At 44.8% G+C, this 17492-nt stretch overlaps 1 protein-coding gene across 14 annotated transcripts in view; it reads left to right on the forward strand.

Moving 5' to 3' along the window:
- UNC13B (unc-13 homolog B) overlaps positions 1 to 16129 on the forward strand; it is a 228072-nt gene extending 211943 nt beyond the window's left edge. For all 14 annotated transcript variants that reach the window (XM_080371269.1, XM_080371259.1, XM_080371267.1 and 11 more), the window contains one exon: positions 710 to 16129. In XM_080371269.1, coding sequence (XP_080227395.1) covers positions 710 to 995 — 286 coding nt within the window. In that variant the 3' untranslated portion in view covers positions 996 to 16129. The remainder of the gene's footprint in view (positions 1 to 709) is intronic.
- The last annotated feature ends 1363 nt before the right edge of the window (positions 16130 to 17492 follow it).

Below are 17492 nucleotides of genomic sequence, written 5' to 3' on the forward strand. Positions count from 1 at the left end.
CTCTTCTTATTTGGCTTTCATTATTACAAAGCCATCTTCCTTCTTGGAAGGCTCAACAAAGGGAGCTACAGGCTAATGCTCACCCATCTGTACAGTAGGAATGAGAGGAGAAGACCAGCAAAAGACTGTAAACATCTTGAGGCAGAGGGACTGTCCATACAGTTTTTCTATGATGTGGGGCAAGGCAGGCTTCCTCTAAGTGAAGAGATTTTGTCCCTTTGGGTTTTTTTTATTCTTTTAATTTTGGAAACATCAGAAAACTTGTGGATCTATTTTTATTAGTTTTGCTTTAATGGAAGATACCAGTTCTTTAACAAAGACTTTGTCTAATTAAAACATTAATTACTGACTGAAGCAACCCTTAACAGAAGCAGAAATGTTTAAAGGCATCTGAGTTGAAAATCTATTAGTTAGGCTTTAATGTTCTCTGCTCCTCTTATTTCATAGTTAAACACACACACATGCAAAGGCAACTTGATAAGGGTTGTTTGTTTTTTCTTTTTAAGTAGCCAGGTTTTCTTTATCAGCTGTAAATCAGCAAGAAAGCCCATATTCTGTACGTTTTACTTCTCTCTCTGACAAGGGTTTTATGTGGAAAGGAGTTTTCTGTGGCTCATCAAAGCACTCTAGTCAGCTGCTGGCACCTTTATTTTGCAGAGGAATCTATACATTCTGAGAAACTGTAAGTGAACTTGTGTGTGTTTTTCAGCATACTGGGGAATGAAGATGGCCCTGATGCCTATGAGCTGCAAGTCTGTGTAAAGGACTACTGCTTTGCTCGGGAGGACCGAGTGCTGGGGATAGCAGTAATGCAGCTCAGGGACATAGCAGACAAAGGAAGCTGTGCTTGCTGGTGCCCCCTCGGGCGCAGGATTCACATGGATGACACTGGACTTACCGTCCTGAGGATTCTCTCTCAAAGAACCAATGATGAAGTTGCCAGAGAATTCGTAAAGTTGAAATCCGAGTCCCGTTCCACAGAGGAAGGCACCTGAGCTGAGCTGTGTAATGTTCCCTTTTCTCTTCTGCCTTGTGCCAATATGTGCAAGTGTTGAACAATTCTCTTTTATTAATTACAAAAGGTTTTTTCATGTTGTCTTTGTCAGCTCCAATAGCGCACGTGTGCTGTAGAGGAAACAAATCCATCAACCTGATATGAATTATTAATTTTTTGTAGCTGGGTAAGACACCATAGAGAATGAGACAATCTCTTCTTATTTAAGATGCAAATTCTGCTTTGTGTATATAAATTATTTTATATTGGAGGCTGGGTATGCTGGGTTTTGTTGATATGCAGCACTGTGATTTTATCCTCTGAAGTTGGCAGATGTTAAAAAGGTTTTAAACAATCACAGTACGATACAAACACACAACGGAGGAATGATTTGGGGCTTTGGCAAAGCATAGTTACCTCTCATTGAATTTATGTACTGTGGAGTTGCTAGGGGATGTTCTGGCACAGATTATACCAATGTCCCAGTGTGATACACAGGCACCTCAATGTCTGCTTAAAAAAGAAGTTGCAAATTGCTCTGAAGATGCACACCAAATGAATGTACGACCGTGGATGTGCTGCTGTGAGTATGGGTGAGACCAGTGGTATAAGTGCAGAGAGGCCTAAGTTATCACAGCCAAAAGCTGCAAAGGCAGCACAGCAGGAGCAGACTGCAGCTGCCCTGCCATTGTAAGTACATGGTATGTCTCGGAGAATATAAATCCCCACGTGCTGCTGGGAATCTTGCATCACCGTGGGGGTGCTGTAAGCTGCTGAACTCCACAAGTCACATTTTGGCTACTGTGACCAACACGGTAAAGAAGGGAACAACATTAGAGCCATGGCAAATAACATGGCTGCTATATACTTTTTCCATTTCAATATTCTTTCGTTAGTTCTTTGAAATAGGATTGGATAGTTTAATACTTAAAGGCTTTCTGTAGCAATTTGTTACCCTGGAGTAGCTGAGACCATTCCTCACTATGAACTCATACATGATGGCTCGCTTCAGAGAGAGCAACACATCTCCCCTCTGCAAGCGCTCAGTCTGGAGTGCTGGTCAAGGGGCAGCAGGTCCATTCAGTGCTGATCTTGAAGTTGCTGTTGGCCATGCTGTGATTGATCCATGCTGATTATCATTAATCTGTGATTTAACAATACCATTGAAAATATTTTTGCACTGTCTTAAAGGAAGCCGCCTGGTTTTGTTTTCTTGGAAAACAGAACACTGTCCTGAGCAAAGTCACTGCAGGGAGGTCAGAATTTCTGACTGAAAATTCATAAGCAGGAAGGTCTGGAGTAGTGATTGCACCTGAAGTATGTTTGTTAGAGAGTTTTTCTTCTTTTGGGGATTTTTTGCTATTTCCAGATGGCTTTGTGCTCTGGAAAGTGCAGCTGCAACAAGCCAGTCCTTGCCCATAAAGTACTGTAATACTGTCAATAAATTCAAGGACTGCATATTGAATGACTTTTTGTTTTTCTATTTTCTCTGACACTTGTATAGCTGTATGATACAACTCCTGAATTTCATGGGCCTGCTTGTAGAGTTCTGAGATGGCACATCTGCTTTGTTCTTGTCCATGGTGTGTTATAATAATGCTTTTCAAAACTCCACGCTATTTGTCATGATTTTGAATCATTGTGCTGCCATTGTTATGAGAATTGTTAGTACGGTCTTTAATAAATTAATAAACTCTTTTAGCAGCATTTGGAGTTGTCTGTTGAAGTGTAACTGTAATTCGGTTTGCTAATCGCATAGGGTGGAATCGCTACTGCATCTCTGCAAATTACTCTTGTTTAGTACATAGATGTTTCTTTGGTGCTGTAGGTGCCCAGCGAGGAGTATAAGCCACACAGTTCTCCCCTCCTCCATGATGTCCATCTTTGACATCTTTCCCTGAAGTTTTTGTCTTCTCATAACACACTGAGACATCACAGAAAAGCACACAGAATAACTTACCTTCCTTTTCTTCTCCTATCTGGCCTTCCCATCAAGTTTCCTTTTAACTCGGGTACCCTCTTGAAGGTGCTGAATGGAGAGGGGCGGGCAGGCAGCAGGACATGTTACAGATAACGCGAAGAAAAATAATTACGCGCTAAGCTTGATTCATAGCTTTCAGTCTGACAGGAGCATTAATACTCTGTAGATGTTATTGACAAGAGATGAGAGAATAAAGCACCTTGATGTCAAGTAAACTATTCCCCCTCCTCATATTTTGGGGGGATGCTGCCAGTTTCCGACAGAACAGCTTAAATAACTCGAAGACTTATGTTTCATCATAATGTGGGTCTCTGAATTTTTGTGATCAGAGATGCCATTTTCTCCTTAGGTAACCTATGTTCAGCAATAGAGTCCCTTGGGAGCAGGGCCAAGGGGTGCAGGAGGCTGGGCATTCTTCAAGGAGGAAGTGTTCAAGGCACAGGAGCAGCCTGTCCCCATGTGCTGGAAGACGAGCCGGCAGGGAAGGACTGGCCTGGCTGAGCAGAGAGCTTTGGCTGGGACTCAGGGGGAAAAAGGAGAGTTTGCCACCTTTGCGAGAAGGGGCAGGCAACTCTTGAGGGCTATAAAGATGTCACGAGGTTATGCGAGGAGAAAATTCGAAGGGCCGAAGTCCAACTAGAACTTAATCTGGCTACTACAGTAAAAGACAATTAAAAATGTTTCTATAAATACATTAGCAACAAAAGGAAGGCTGAGGAGCATGTCTGTTCTTTATTGGATGCCGGGGGTGGTGGTGGTGTGTGGAGCAGTGACAAAGTACCTAATGCCTTCTTTTCTTCAGTCTTTAATAGTCAGACCAGTTGTTCTCCAGGTGCTTAGTCCTCTGAACTGGGAGACCAGGGAGCAGAATAAAGCCACCATAATCCAAGGGGAAACAGTTAGAGACCTGCTACACCACTTAAACACTCACTTGTCTCTGGGGCCAGATGGGATCCACCCCAGGGCACTGAGGGAGCTGGCAGAAGCATCACCAAGCCACTTCCCATCATTTATCGCCGGTCCTGGCTCACCAGTGAGGTCCTGGTTGACTGGATGTTACCAAATGTGATGCCCATCCAAAGAACAGACAGAAGGGGGATCTGGGGAACCACAGCCCTGTCAGCCTGACCTCGGTGCCAGGGAAGGTTGTGGAGCAGATCATCCTGAGTGCCATCACATGGCAAGTGCAGGAAAACCAGCCAGCATGGGTTTACAAACGGCAGGTCCTGCTTGAGGAACCTGATCTCCTTCTATGACAAGTTGACACACCCGGTGGATGTGAGAAAGACTTTATGATGTCTACCTGGAGCTTAGTAAGCCTTTGACACCATCTCCCTCAGCATTCTCCTGGAGGCACTGGCTGCTTGTGGCTTGGACAGGTGTACTTTACACTGGGTAACCAGCTGGCTGGATGGCCAAGCCTGAAAAGCGGTACTAAATGGAGTTACATCCAGCTGGTGGCCGGTCACAGGTGGTGTTCCCCAGGGCTTGGTGCTGGGGCCAGTCCTGTTCCGTATCTTTATCAGTGATCTGGACGAGGGGATCTAGCACACCCTCACCGAGTTCACAGGTGACCCCCAGCTGGGGGGAGCGTTGATCTGCGGGAGGGCAGGAGGCTCTGCAGGGGGGTCTGGGCAGGCTGGAGCGATGGGCCCAGGCCAGTTGTGTGAGGTTCAACCAGGCTCAGTGCCGGGTCCTGCCCCTGGGTCACACCAGCCCCCGCAGCGCTGCGGGCTGGGGGCAGGGGGCTGGGAACTGCCTGGGGGGAAAGGGCCTGGGGGGGCTGGTCGGCAGCCGGCTGGGCATGAGCCCCCCGTGTGCCCAGGTGGCCAAGGAGGCCAGCAGCATCCTGGCTGGTGCCGGGAACAGCGTGGCCAGCAGGGCCAGGGCAGTGCTGTCCCCCTGCACTGGGCACTGGCGAGGCCGCCCCTCGACTCCTGTGTTCAGGTTGGGCCCCTCACTGCCAGGGGGACGCAGAGGGGCTGCAGCGTGTCCAGAGACGGGCAGGGGGCTGGTGCCGGGGCTGGGGCACAAGGCTGGTGGGGAGCGGCTGGGGGAACTGGGGGGGTCAGCCTGGAGAGGAGGAGGCTCGGGGGCACCTTGTGGCTCCCTGCAGCTGCCTGACAGGAGGGTGCAGGCAGGGGGGTCGGTCTCTTCTCCCAGGTGACAAGTGACAGGGCAAGAGGAGACGGCCTCAGTCTGTGCCGGGGAGGTTTAGGTTGGGTATCGGGAAAAACCTTGTCACTGACAGGGTGGTGGAGCACTGGGACAGGCTGCCTGGGAGGTGGTGCAATCACCAACCCTGGAGATGTTTAAAAAATATGTAGATGCGGTGCTTAGGGACAAGGTTTAGTGATGGACTCAGTGGTGCTGGGTTACTGGTTGGACTTGATGATCTCTGAGGTCTTTTCCAACCTAAACAATTCTGTGATTCTAATGCGAGTAACTCGGCTAACTCACTGGAACTAAGGGGAAGTTCAAGAGGTTGCTGCAACTTGGGATGTCAGCGTTACTCAGACCAAACCTGAGAGAGAAAGAAGGCACCCTGCTGAGATCTGGTGTATGGTAGGCAGCTCTGCTAACAATCCTTTTATTTCTTGCCTTTATTTGAAAACATAAGATAACTTTTGAGGATAAAAATAAAGAAAGCAAGCCTGGCTTTTGACTTAACAGATTTTTTGATCTTTGGAAAATTCCCTTCTAAAGCTGTGGCCAACTCAGGGTTGTGACACCATCAGAATAATGAGTTGGGGGAGTGATACAGCAGGATTTGAAGGGATGATGTGTGCTTGTGAGCACGTGATGAGGATAAAAGGGCCGTACAGGAAAGAACATTGTGTTTCTGCCTGTGTAATGGGAGACAGCAGAGACCCAAGGGCAGAGGTGGGGGGGGCGGTTTATCATTCTTCCTGGAAGACATTAGCAAGTGGATGGATGGAGGCAAGAAGGCAAGCAGGAGAATGGGAACATTTGAGGAGTGAGTAGGACAGACTGAGAAGGCAGCTGGCACTTCAGGCATGGGAGTCAGTGTCCCTCTTTCTGGGCAGCAGCAGGGAGGGAGGAGGCAGTGTAGTGGCAGCGGAGGAGGTCAGGCTGCTCACGGGATTTCCTCCAGACACATCATCTTCCTCCTTTTTTGCTCTTACGCTCTCATTTCCTCCCTTCTAGACAAAACTCTGGATGTAGGTCTGTGAACATGTGCAATAAAGCTAATGAGGCTGGCGGTGTTCCCTGCTGCTTGGTGGAACATACACTGTGGGTCTGAGCCAGCCCTGGGGGTCCTCCTATAATCCCTCAAACTCCTCTTTTAAACCAGCAGTGTGGACGCTGAAGGAAGTTTTTCAGGACCTTGGTTCTCTGATACTTAAAACTATCTTCTCAGTTGCTGCCTGTGATTTATAGCCAATCTAGAAATAATTGTTCTTGCACCACAGTGTTGTTTCTCATGATGAAGTCTCTTTAGTAACTCCTGATGCTCAGCTAATATTGCCATCTCCACTAAAATTTGTTCTGCTAAACCAGACAAGAGCTAGGTTTCTGCTCATAAGCAGAGCTCTCCATTTCCAGTCATAGGTGCCTAATTCCTTTGCACAGCCTTTCTAGCATCACTTTTCCCTAGCTTTAACACCTTCTCATTATCAGTCCCTGCTTTTGTGGGCTTCTCATATTTCCCAGCCCATTTCCATTATGACACCTCATAGTCCTTTCACTGATCCCACTCTCCTCCAGTTTCACCAGTTCCCATCTGCTATTGTATGCAATGTCGGTGGATTTGTTTGGTTGGTTTGGGGGTTTTTTTTGAGACTACCTAGGTCTGAGCTGTCAGATTTGTCCCTAGAATTAGGTTTGCCCAGCCACAACCTGTGGTGAGATTCAGCTGGTGGTGAGATTCAGCTGGTTCCCGAATGACATTGAGTGCCTCTTACTATCATGCATTTAGCCCTGCAAATGGCACTGCTCCCGAGTCACCTCAGAAGCAATGGAGACAGCTTACAGAAACATAGTTTGACAGATTAGAGCTGGGAAATGATATATCAGAGCCAGAGTCAAGTTGGTCCTGCACATTCTAGCTTTGCCAAACCCACATTGCCTTTTGGCTCACTTTCCATCCTTTATTATTCTTTCCTTCAAGCCTTCTAAAGCCTTGCATGCTATTCAGGTCAGCCTAACAAGGTGGAAGTCACTTGGATTTATTACGTATTTTGCACATTATTCTCCAGTCCCATAACCTCCACCTTCACAGATGAATAGACCCTTGCTGCCAAGCTGTCAGTTCCACATTTCAGTGCTCCCAGACATGTAGCATGGAAGCGATCCTCCCCCAGGGATCAGAGGAGTTTGAGCCCTCTGAACATTTAGTGACCACAGTGCAATATTTTCTGTTTTCTCGTTTTCTATTTCAGGCTGTTTCTTTCCCTATGGGTGGTCTGGCTGAGACAGGTTATTCTTTTGTAGGATTTTTTTTTATCTGCCTGTCCTTGACCACCTCCTTCCTGAAAAAAAGCATATGACAGAAGGGTCCCCAGGGTCCCTTTGAAGCCTGTCCCTCAGTCACCCATGACCATGAAACAGGCTTTAGATTCACCGGAGTGCCCAGCAACATCTGCTCTGCATTTGGTCCCCCTCCGACCAGAACACCAAGGAAATCCTCCAGCATCATATCAGCAAAATCTCAAGAAACCATGATGAGCTGCAAGGAGAGAACAAGCCAGAACTGCAGCACTGCAACCACCTTAGCAAATTTCCTTACTCCTAAATGTGTCTAAGTCAAATATAGACAGAAAAGCAGGCAGGTGAACTGTGCTTCTCTAATCCCCAACCTTGGTGACATCTGTCAGTCTGACCTGAGGACCTCCATTTCCACACTCTTGCTTGACAGTGAGCAAAAGCAAGACCGTGAGATGCTTGAGCTGATTTCTTAGCACTGTTTTGTGCATTGTAAAATACACTGAAAATGAATGCAGTTCACACTGGGAAAGAAGAGTGAGAGTTTCTGGCAGCCTGCAGTTGACAAGCAGAAGTCTTGAAGCATAGCATTAATTATTTCAGTACAATATAATACAATGTGATAAATAATGTAAACATATTGAAAGTTCAAGGAATATCAGATAAGATTCAGAATACTTGGGAGATGAAAGCTTTTATTCAAAGATACTCATCTCACCCTCGAGCGCTTAGGACGATGGCAGGCCTGCTGCGCCCATTACAAACTGCGTCAAAGACTTCTTCCAGCGCAGTAATGACTTCACTTTGAAAGCAAAACATTAGCTTCGAGTTCTGCTAGGACAAAGTACGTAGTGCTCTGTGCTCTCACTCTTACGTGCCTAAAAGAACCTTCAAATCTGTTGCCTTGACAAGATTAACTCAGATGAACTTCAACCAGTTCCTATTTATCTTTACTTGATTTTCTGTACATATGGAGGTTTTTGTTGTTTCAGAAATTAAAACCCCTTTACTTATACTTGCATTTAAATGGCAAATAACTATTCACTGGACAACAGTGCTTTTCTGAGGTGCTCTTTTTAGTATTTTTACTGTTTATTAGAACCACACCCAGAATAAGACTTCCTTTTATCATCTTTGTGACTATCTGCTGACAAAACCTGTAAGTTGTCACATCTGGTAGGGCCATTATTGATAGAAACCAATGGCTCAGATGCTAGTTTCCTGTAATGACAACTGTCACCCAAAATTTTCCATCTATTAGCTATAATTCAGAAAATGTGAAAATACCAACCCTGTGAACCAGCCTATGGGGAGGTATGTTTGAGTTATGTGACTTTTGCAAAGAAGTCACTCACAGTGCCTGCTGGGCATCTTTTTTCTTTTGTTGTCCCCTCCTCCTACACCACTCCCCCACCCCACCCCACCCCGAGATGCTGTTTCCCAAGACTCCCTTTTATTACCCACCAGTTTGGCAAACTTAGGCACAGAAGCTTTGTGTGTCAGAAACACCCTCAGAAGCAGAAAACATAATTTACTGTGGTTTACCTCTTTCCTTATCACAGCTAGAAGTGCAGACAGGTGTATCGCTTTGGCAGCTGCAAGACATGACGAAGTCAAAAAGCCTCCTTTAATTTAAGTTGTGGCTAAACATGGTCAGTTTATCCTTCTTTAGCGCAACAGCTTCTCGGGCTGCAGATCCTTATTTGGAATTATTTTAGTGTGCCTGGAGTCAAGCCTAGGTCAGGTCATATGTTTCATCAAAGGAGGAAGTTTCTGAGAATGACCATCACAGCTGCAATAAACCCACACAATAGCAACCAAGGTTTTGTCTCAAAGCTTGGCAGCAGCAATAGCTTATTCCCTTGTGTGTGTATGTGGAGGAGGGGGGTAGTTTTAAGACATAAATACCTTCTGGCTTTCAGGGAAGTTTCTTGTTCAGTTTTGAAACATTTTTCAACAAAACTATCTACCTTCTCACAGGTGCCCTCAATTCCCACATGCTGCACATGTGAAGTCTTTGGGGCGTTTTCCTCCTCACCCCTCTTCTCCCCATTTGAAGTAGCAAAATAGCCATCAGCAGATCTTGTAGACCATGGTCGGCGCTAAAGGTGAAGCTATTGTATTGACAACTGATTTCTACAAACCACCCCTTCTTTAAACTGGTAACACTGCATGAGCAATCCCTGCACGTTTTTCTGCAGGGGGAGCTTGTAGTCCAGTTTAGACATTGGAACCAGAAAAAACAACTGAAGAACTTCTGGTTCTTTCAGCTGGAGTCCAGATTAACTAAACTCTTGCCATTATTCCCCAATTGAAGGAGGTTGCAAAGGCTTCAGTCACCTGGAAAGTGCTGCATGTCACCAAATCTATGCTCTCAAAGGGACAAGTTATGAAGGAAATGAAAGCAAAACCTCTACCAGAGGAAGTTTTGCTTCACAGGTCTGTAGGCTAGTGACACTTTTTTTCTCTGGGAGCACCCTTGAAGAAGGAGAAACATGGGGGCAACAAGCCAAACCTCTTCCACTGGGCTCACACATTAAACCTGGTTTCTGACTCTGTGCCAGGCAGAAGCAAGGGTTTCCATGCCTGTAAACCAGCAGGTACAATCCATGCTTCACAGCAGTCACCTGATAATCAGCATGATGGCACTCAGTGATCACCCCCTCCCCCTCAATCTGTTTTAGGCCCTTTCAGAACAAAAAGATGCCTCTGTAAGCAATATACGACCCTTAATCTCCATAGATGCAGTGGTGCCAGCAAATGCTTTTCTCCACTAAAAATAACAGCAAACAAAATGGAGACCGACACATTTTGCTTGGGAAGTATTTTTCTTCTCTGCCCTTGGCAAGTCATTTACTGACTTTCTTTCATATTTCATAACTTAACATCTTTTCTCCAGACAGCCAAGGTGAGTTGTGCACCTCTCTATGTTCAGTCTTCTGCTTCTGACATTGAGAAAACCTACAGTATTCAGCTGTGCCACCTGGAGTAACCATAGAAGTCAGGCATTTTGCTGAAATTTGAAAATTGTTAGTTAATGTGCATGAGGTTTGAACCGAAGTGACATAGAGGAGGGAGAGGCAAGAAGTGAATGTGGCTTGAGGATATCCCACTTGAAATTTTCTCTGCACAGTATGTGATGATGAAACGGGAGATAAAGAAACATGTTTTGCTCCTCAACATGATGCTGCTCAGGCTCCAGTGTCGGTCTGGTGCCATTCCCAAACCTGTAGTAGCTCACCCTTGGTAATATCTCATGTCTGTTCTGCAGAGCACAATTCCTGGAATATAATGAGCATCAGAAATCCAAGTGCTAATGCTGTAGCCAATTTTGGCCAAGCTGTGGGTTTCATCTGAGTCATGCAATGTGGTTTTAAAAGATTGACAGAAAAGCGTGACTTGGCAGAAAGCGTCGCTAGCGTGAGTTTTAAAAGCAATCTTCTCAAGCAATTAGAAGCCATCAATTTCTGTCACAGAAGAGCCCACCAGTTCTCTCATAGTTTATCACCCCACCATCTGCCCAATTCACTACACATCATTTTGGCCTTTTCCTATACTGCACCAAAGCAACGGTGACTGCCATATGTGTAACATCCATAGAATTAGAGCCAGGGGAGGACCAGTAGATCATTTCACCTAATCTACTGTGTTGCTCAGACCATAGTGCATCACCCAGTTAATTCTGCATTGAATTCAGTGGCTTTGCATGTGTCTGTCAGATCTCCCAGAAGATTGTCCTCATCTTGTTGCTCAAACACGAAGAAATGGAGATCAGCTGTTGTGTTTTATTTTGTTGGTTAATGGTTCGGAAGTGTTTAGCTTCCTAACGCTCATTTGTCTGGTTGAGGCTTCCAGCTGCTGGTTCTTACTTTATTGCACACTTGTGATGGGAGATCAGGTGCTCAGAGCATGAGAAGATGAGAGGTTTGACTGGGTTGTCTAGCTGCAGGTTTACCAGAAGGGCACTAGTTGCTGGAATGAACCCATGTGGACCCAGTCAGCTTGGAATTAGGTTCAGAACAAAGGAGGAAGAAATGCCGGGTAACAGGCCACTGCCAGGTTGTACGCTTTGGTACTTCAGAAGTCTGCTGGAAGGATCGGGCAGCATTGCCCCCTTCTCCATCCCACTGAACAGCCGGTTAGAAATAAGCTAAAACTAAACTAAGAAGGTTTCCTTCTCCCACCTTTCCCATGAAGCACCAGAGACTGACCTAGTCCCTTCTCCATGGGTTATGGGTAGCACAAAGCTCCTCTCTTCTTAAATGGTTGGTACATCTTGCTCAAATGCTCCAGGTCATACTGGCTAATGGATTTGGGATCAAGCAGAAGTATTCCTTCGGGTCATGTTGACTTGTGCTGCAGAGCGCTTCCACCCAGCTCTTCTTCATTGCTTCAGATAACTTTCCAAGCTCCTTTGGCATCTCTGTCTCCAGAAAAGCTTTTCCAATGACAGGGCATTGCCCGAAGCAGCAGGCCTGCAGGCTCTCTCCATTAATCCTGTTATCTGCTTGTGGTAAACACCAGCTCAGCCCTTTGAGGATTGAGATATTTTTGTCAGTTAGCAGCCGTCCTTACCACCTTCTCTTCTACATCTAGCCAGTTCCTCAGAGTATCTCATCTGACTATATATTTCTGTGAAATAGGAATCTTGGGAAGAAATAGGTCTTCCCCCTCCCGCTATTAAAAACAAGCCCTTTGAGTCTTCAGGGGTTTATTTCCATGTAATTAACATTGCAAATTGCAAATACAATATATAGTTCTAGTACAATCAAGAAAAGAACATAGTTTATCTTTGTGACAGTAACAACACTTGAAGACTTGTGTTGCTCTTGATTAGATTTCTTAGCCAGACTACACAGCTCTCTGGAGGCCCTCATGGTTCTGTAGCCCCCTCATGTCTATCATTTGGATGGAACAGGTGCTTTGCAACTACATAATGGACCATTTTTCAGAACTATAAACATTCTAAAATACCAGCATGGGCTATTTGGTGAAGATGAAATAATTTTATTGTCAAATGGTGTGAAAGCAAACCTCTTTTTTCTCTACAGCCCAGCAGAACAAGCATATTTCTTACATACGCACCCCACCAGCATGCCCAAGTTCTGCTCTGCACGTGGGGTTTCAGCCAGGAGTAACACATCCTTCACCGCTTGCCTAAGGTCCTACCTGCATTAGGATCCTATCTCAGGTGGGGTGACACTGCACGATCCAGTGCTGTGCAGAAATACAGAGATGAGATCCTGCAAGTGTTGTGGGGATTTTTTTTGGCACAGTGCCACTCCAACCAACCACAGGAGCTCTTCCTGCCAGGTAAATTGATTGTTTTTCTTTGGAGCTAGGTCTGGCAGGGATATTGCTCCAATACAGAACAATAAGTCCATTAACAGAAAGCTTGAAACAAAGGCACATGACACATGACAAAAATAATGAGAAATCATGATTGCCTGGGAAAAATACTTTAAATGGGATGGTAGAGCCTTACTACCTATATAAGGTGATTGTTAAAACAGCATTAAGGTTGAAGAATGGCTCAGACTTTGGTTAATATTCATGCTATTGGGCAAGCTGACTTTTCTGCCTTTTCATGAATGCATGCAAGGCATTCACCATGCAATGGTGGCATGGGCTGTGCAATCACAGCATGTATCCTTGTGTTGACTGCTTGGCATTAAATCAGTCACCTGAAGGGAAGGCATAACTGGAATGGCAGCTCAGCACAGCAGAGTCCCAGCTGTCCCCCAGGTGTGCACAGTGGCATGCATGGATGACCCCATCTTCATCCCATTGTCCAGATCAATCACTTCGCCCAAGCATGCCACATGTCTATTTGGAGTGTCCCCAAGGGGAAACACTATTTACTCAAGTTTTCGCCCAGTAGAAAGCAGTGCATGACACTTGGTGGTGAGAGGTTACATATAAGGGCAATACCTGGCAGTGCAGGAACTGGTGTGCAGCCATGGTTTATGTTTGGAGACTGGGGAAGGCTCACAGGTGATCAGTTTATATATAATCTTTGTGAACTGGTCGCTGCAGTTAAATTAGAGAGGGGGAATCCAAGCCCTCAAAATACTGTGCCTGCTTTACCAAGGTCTAAGTACTCTGTCCATAGGATTGCAGGAGAATGCAGGCTTGGTCATGGGTTTGCCTGCTGGTTCAGGTAGCTGTTTCAAAGTGAAGTGCATACATCTGTGCGTACGTGCCTGAAGCAAAGGCCAATATACCTGATGGGTTGTATTTCACAGTCCAGCTCCTGCAAGGAAAACCAAAGCCTTTCCCAGGTATACTTCTCCTTGGATAAGGTTCATAGAAGTTCAGGACAGAGCCAGTCCTGAGAAACATCACATCTAGGGCTGACAGCATCCAGAGGCAGTGGAGAGGGAAACTGAAATGCTAACTAGAAAATAACTTTCCTCTCTCCTTTGAAGTCTTGCAGATGCAATGCTGAAGCCAGCCCTCTTGGAAAGCACAGAGGCTTGCTGGGTTGTAAATTCACGTACACTGGGGCTCTTTCAGAAATCCTTTCCAACTTCTGTGAGCAGAGAGTTGTGAGAAATCAAAGCCTTGGGTAAGTAGGGCACCTATTGTATCGAGCCTTTATCTTTTCTTGAGAGAAGATGGGAAAGAGCAGGAAGTTTGATGATTTTGCAAAGCTAAAACAAAAGTTTATTTCAGTAGCTGGGGGATATCGCAGGCGTCTTCACAGCAGTTTTAAATTTGCATCTCTCAACATTTGATGTCCTCAGCATGCAAGAAACGTACTCAGGCAACTCTGAAAACGTGTAGGGAAAAAGGGAAATTATGCTAACAGGATAACATCCTTGTTTAACTTATTCTCTTGTGAATTTAAACTGTACTTGGGGATGTCATTGTTGAAATTATTCCTCTTGTTCTTAATTGTCAGATGCCTCTTTTCAAAAGCCTAAATATTATTGCTGGGGAAAAGATGTTGTCTGTGATGTTGACTAAACTTGTACTGTCCCTGGAGTACACAGTAAACTATTCATGTGCTCAGAAGAATATGGGAATGTGTGAAAAGTCCTGGAAAAATATAATTACTGCCTGATTTTTCATCCTCAAACCTATTCTAAGCAGCCTCAGGCACCTATTGGGACACATGAAATAATGAAGAGCCAAAATCTGGGTAAGGTTTGTAGTAATGCAAAAGTAACATCCCACTGTTCCTGGGGCAAAAAAGTGGATTTGAGCAGGCAAGGAAAGCCAGGACTGACATGAGCGCTTGTGCTGCTGTTTCCTTCCTAGAGCACAAGACCATTAATTAATGGCTCCTTTGTAAATTGACTCTCAGTAAGAGTCATGTTGTAACAAGGGAGTGCACCATGAGGGGTCCTTCAGGGGAGCACCTTCTGAGGATGGAAAATGAGACATCTAAATCTGCTGAGGTGAATGCCAGATGAGAATTTGAGCAGTGGGATGTATCCTCATCCACTATACGCTGTGGATCAGTTTCACTAGGGGCGTGTGGCAGTGAATGCTTAATGCTGCAGGTTGGAGACGTCTACCTGGCCTGGAAAATTAAAGAACTCAGGTCCATCCTTGACTAGCACTCAGTATTGTAGCTTCACTTCTAACTTATACTGGGCCAAAAAATGGTCCTTAGTATCTTGTACCACAGGGGGAAACTGGCTGTCATGTACTCTGCCTTGACTGTCATGTTGAGGGTGTATTTTAATGTTAAGCCTTTACTATAAACATGTCAACCATTATGTTTCTGGAAGTTCTTCATCAAAATTTCTCCTCTGTCAGTGTGAGCATTGGTGTGTCTGAGTCTGCTTTTCTGGGGGATTTGAGTTCTATGCACTATGTTGCTCTTAGTGAACCCTATCGTAGTTGTATATGTGATATGTTCCATAAAAGTGTATTGTAATATTTTAGAGCTCTCTGTCTTTCAGGATGGATGATGCTAGACAGAGGTATGTCAGTGATAACTTGCAATGACATTTTAAATGTTTTCAGTTGTAGGCGATTGTGTGTATTAAACAACTAGCTAAACAAGTTCAAATCAAGTTTCGTGATCTTTCACTTGTTTGCACAGAGTTAGGTGCAGGGTCAAATTCTCATTTATGATCCTGTTGTAAGTTCAAAGTCCTGTAACGTTAACTGTGTTAACCGTGGGTCACGTTAATGATGTTAACTTCAATCACAGAAAAAGTGAGCTGTACCTGAGCAGAAAGCTTGCACAAGCCTTGACATACCTCTAACAATACGAGCTCTGAACACTCCATCCATACCTATCTGATAAGGTGTTTCATCTTCATTGGGACTAGATTTTATTCTCTTATTGTTCTTTAGCTGATATTTTATGAAGATGTCTCTCCTGCCTTTTAATGTTCTTTTCTTGTAGTGTTCTCTACATTTAACTGCTAATAAGATAGTTCAGAGGGCTGAAAGGTTTCTCTTTGGGTATTCAGCCATGACTGAAATGACTCCATTTCACCAGAAGGCTCAGAAACTGTTGCTTTGAAGGTTATGTCACTGGTATTCTAACGAACCAGTGGGAAACTGAGACTTTTCACAGCAGCCAAAGGGAGCCAGGTGCATTAATCTTCCTGAAATTCAGTAGAAGGTGACAACTACACTATTGCAAAAGTTAAAATGGAAACTTTGGTCAGGAGTTCTCATGACAGCAGCGGGCTGTAACGATTACATGACTGTGTCCTGCTTTTATACTCAGATTGTGACTCTTATTTTTTTGTTTTCCATCATGGTGCATGCATTGGGGAGTTTGTGCAACAGTCTGACATGCCTTAAACCAAATCAAACCAGAACTAACGATGCCAGGAAGGACTATCTGAATCCCAATAAGAAACAACACCACCATTTCTACCAAGCTGTCCCTCCCTGGGGTCTTGTGCTGTTCCTTCATAAGTTTTGGAGCAAAAGGCTGTTTATAGGGTGTTTAGCATTAAATGTCAGGAAGCATCTGCTGGCACATTTCACAGTAGGAGACTTGTAAATTCTGCAAGTGAGTTTGGGTAGCTGTCGTGAATATACATGGGAGTTCCCTCCAGAGATTTGAATCATGTCTTTGAAGGCAAGTTAACACAGCCCTGTTGCAAATACACTTCAGAAAACCAGGTTCTCAGCAAATGGTCAAGCTGAATACTCAACAGTAGGCATTCTCATCTTCCCTCATTTCAGTAACATTCACTCTCTGGTCTATATTGTAGACTTCTTTTGCTGGTATTATTGCCGCGTGTGAAGGCACACTTCCATGAGACACTGGTTTCAGGCCTAGCACTGCCTGGACCCTGGCATCACAGTCCATTGTGCCATAGGCTGGGACAAGACCAGTCTTTGTGAGACTGTTTTGAACCAGTTGCTGAAAAGATGTATTAAAAAAAAAAAAAAAAAAAAAAAAAAGAAAAAAAAGAAAAATGAAGCAAGAAAATGAAAAATACCTGTAGGTCTTGTTTGCATGGCAATGACTTCAAGCAGACATACGCAGACCCCCACCAGCTTGTTGTCACTATACTGTGCAGACATTGCTTTTATGCCAGTGACTCGGATAACGCAATAAAAATGCAAACAAATACACTTTTTTTTTTCTCCAAATCAGCTTCCAGTCTGAGGATGGGGGCACACAGGAGCTTCTGGGAATGGTTTTTGTGTGGAAGCCAGTGTTCTGTGAAACTGCACTGGTGGTTTGTGGCATAACTACTCTGTTTGCATGAAGACCAAACCAGTCTGAGCTGCGGTGTCCTTACTTCAAAGTAGCCATTTCTCTTCACACCTAACCAGTATGTGTTCTTAGATATCCAATTATGTATGGCTGATAACCTGTATGGTCTTTGTGGCCTACATGACACGTCCTAAAGCATGAAGTAGGGCTGGTCCTTGTCCAAGATGTTGAGTGAAATCATGTGGCTGATGGACACATCTGTGTTTTAGGACCTGTTTTCAGTTAGACTGATTTTTTCATTCTATTTGGATATGCAGGAGGGCCAAACCCTAACATCTTTCCTTTCATCCATCAGTGTTGTGCTAAACTTCCATATTCCGGGGTGTATGGTGTGCTTATTTCTGGGGGGATGAGTGTCCACAAGAAAT

Source organism: Falco punctatus (genome assembly GCF_963210335.1).
Source record: "Falco punctatus genome assembly, chromosome: Z".
NCBI lineage: Eukaryota > Metazoa > Chordata > Aves > Falconiformes > Falconidae > Falco > Falco punctatus.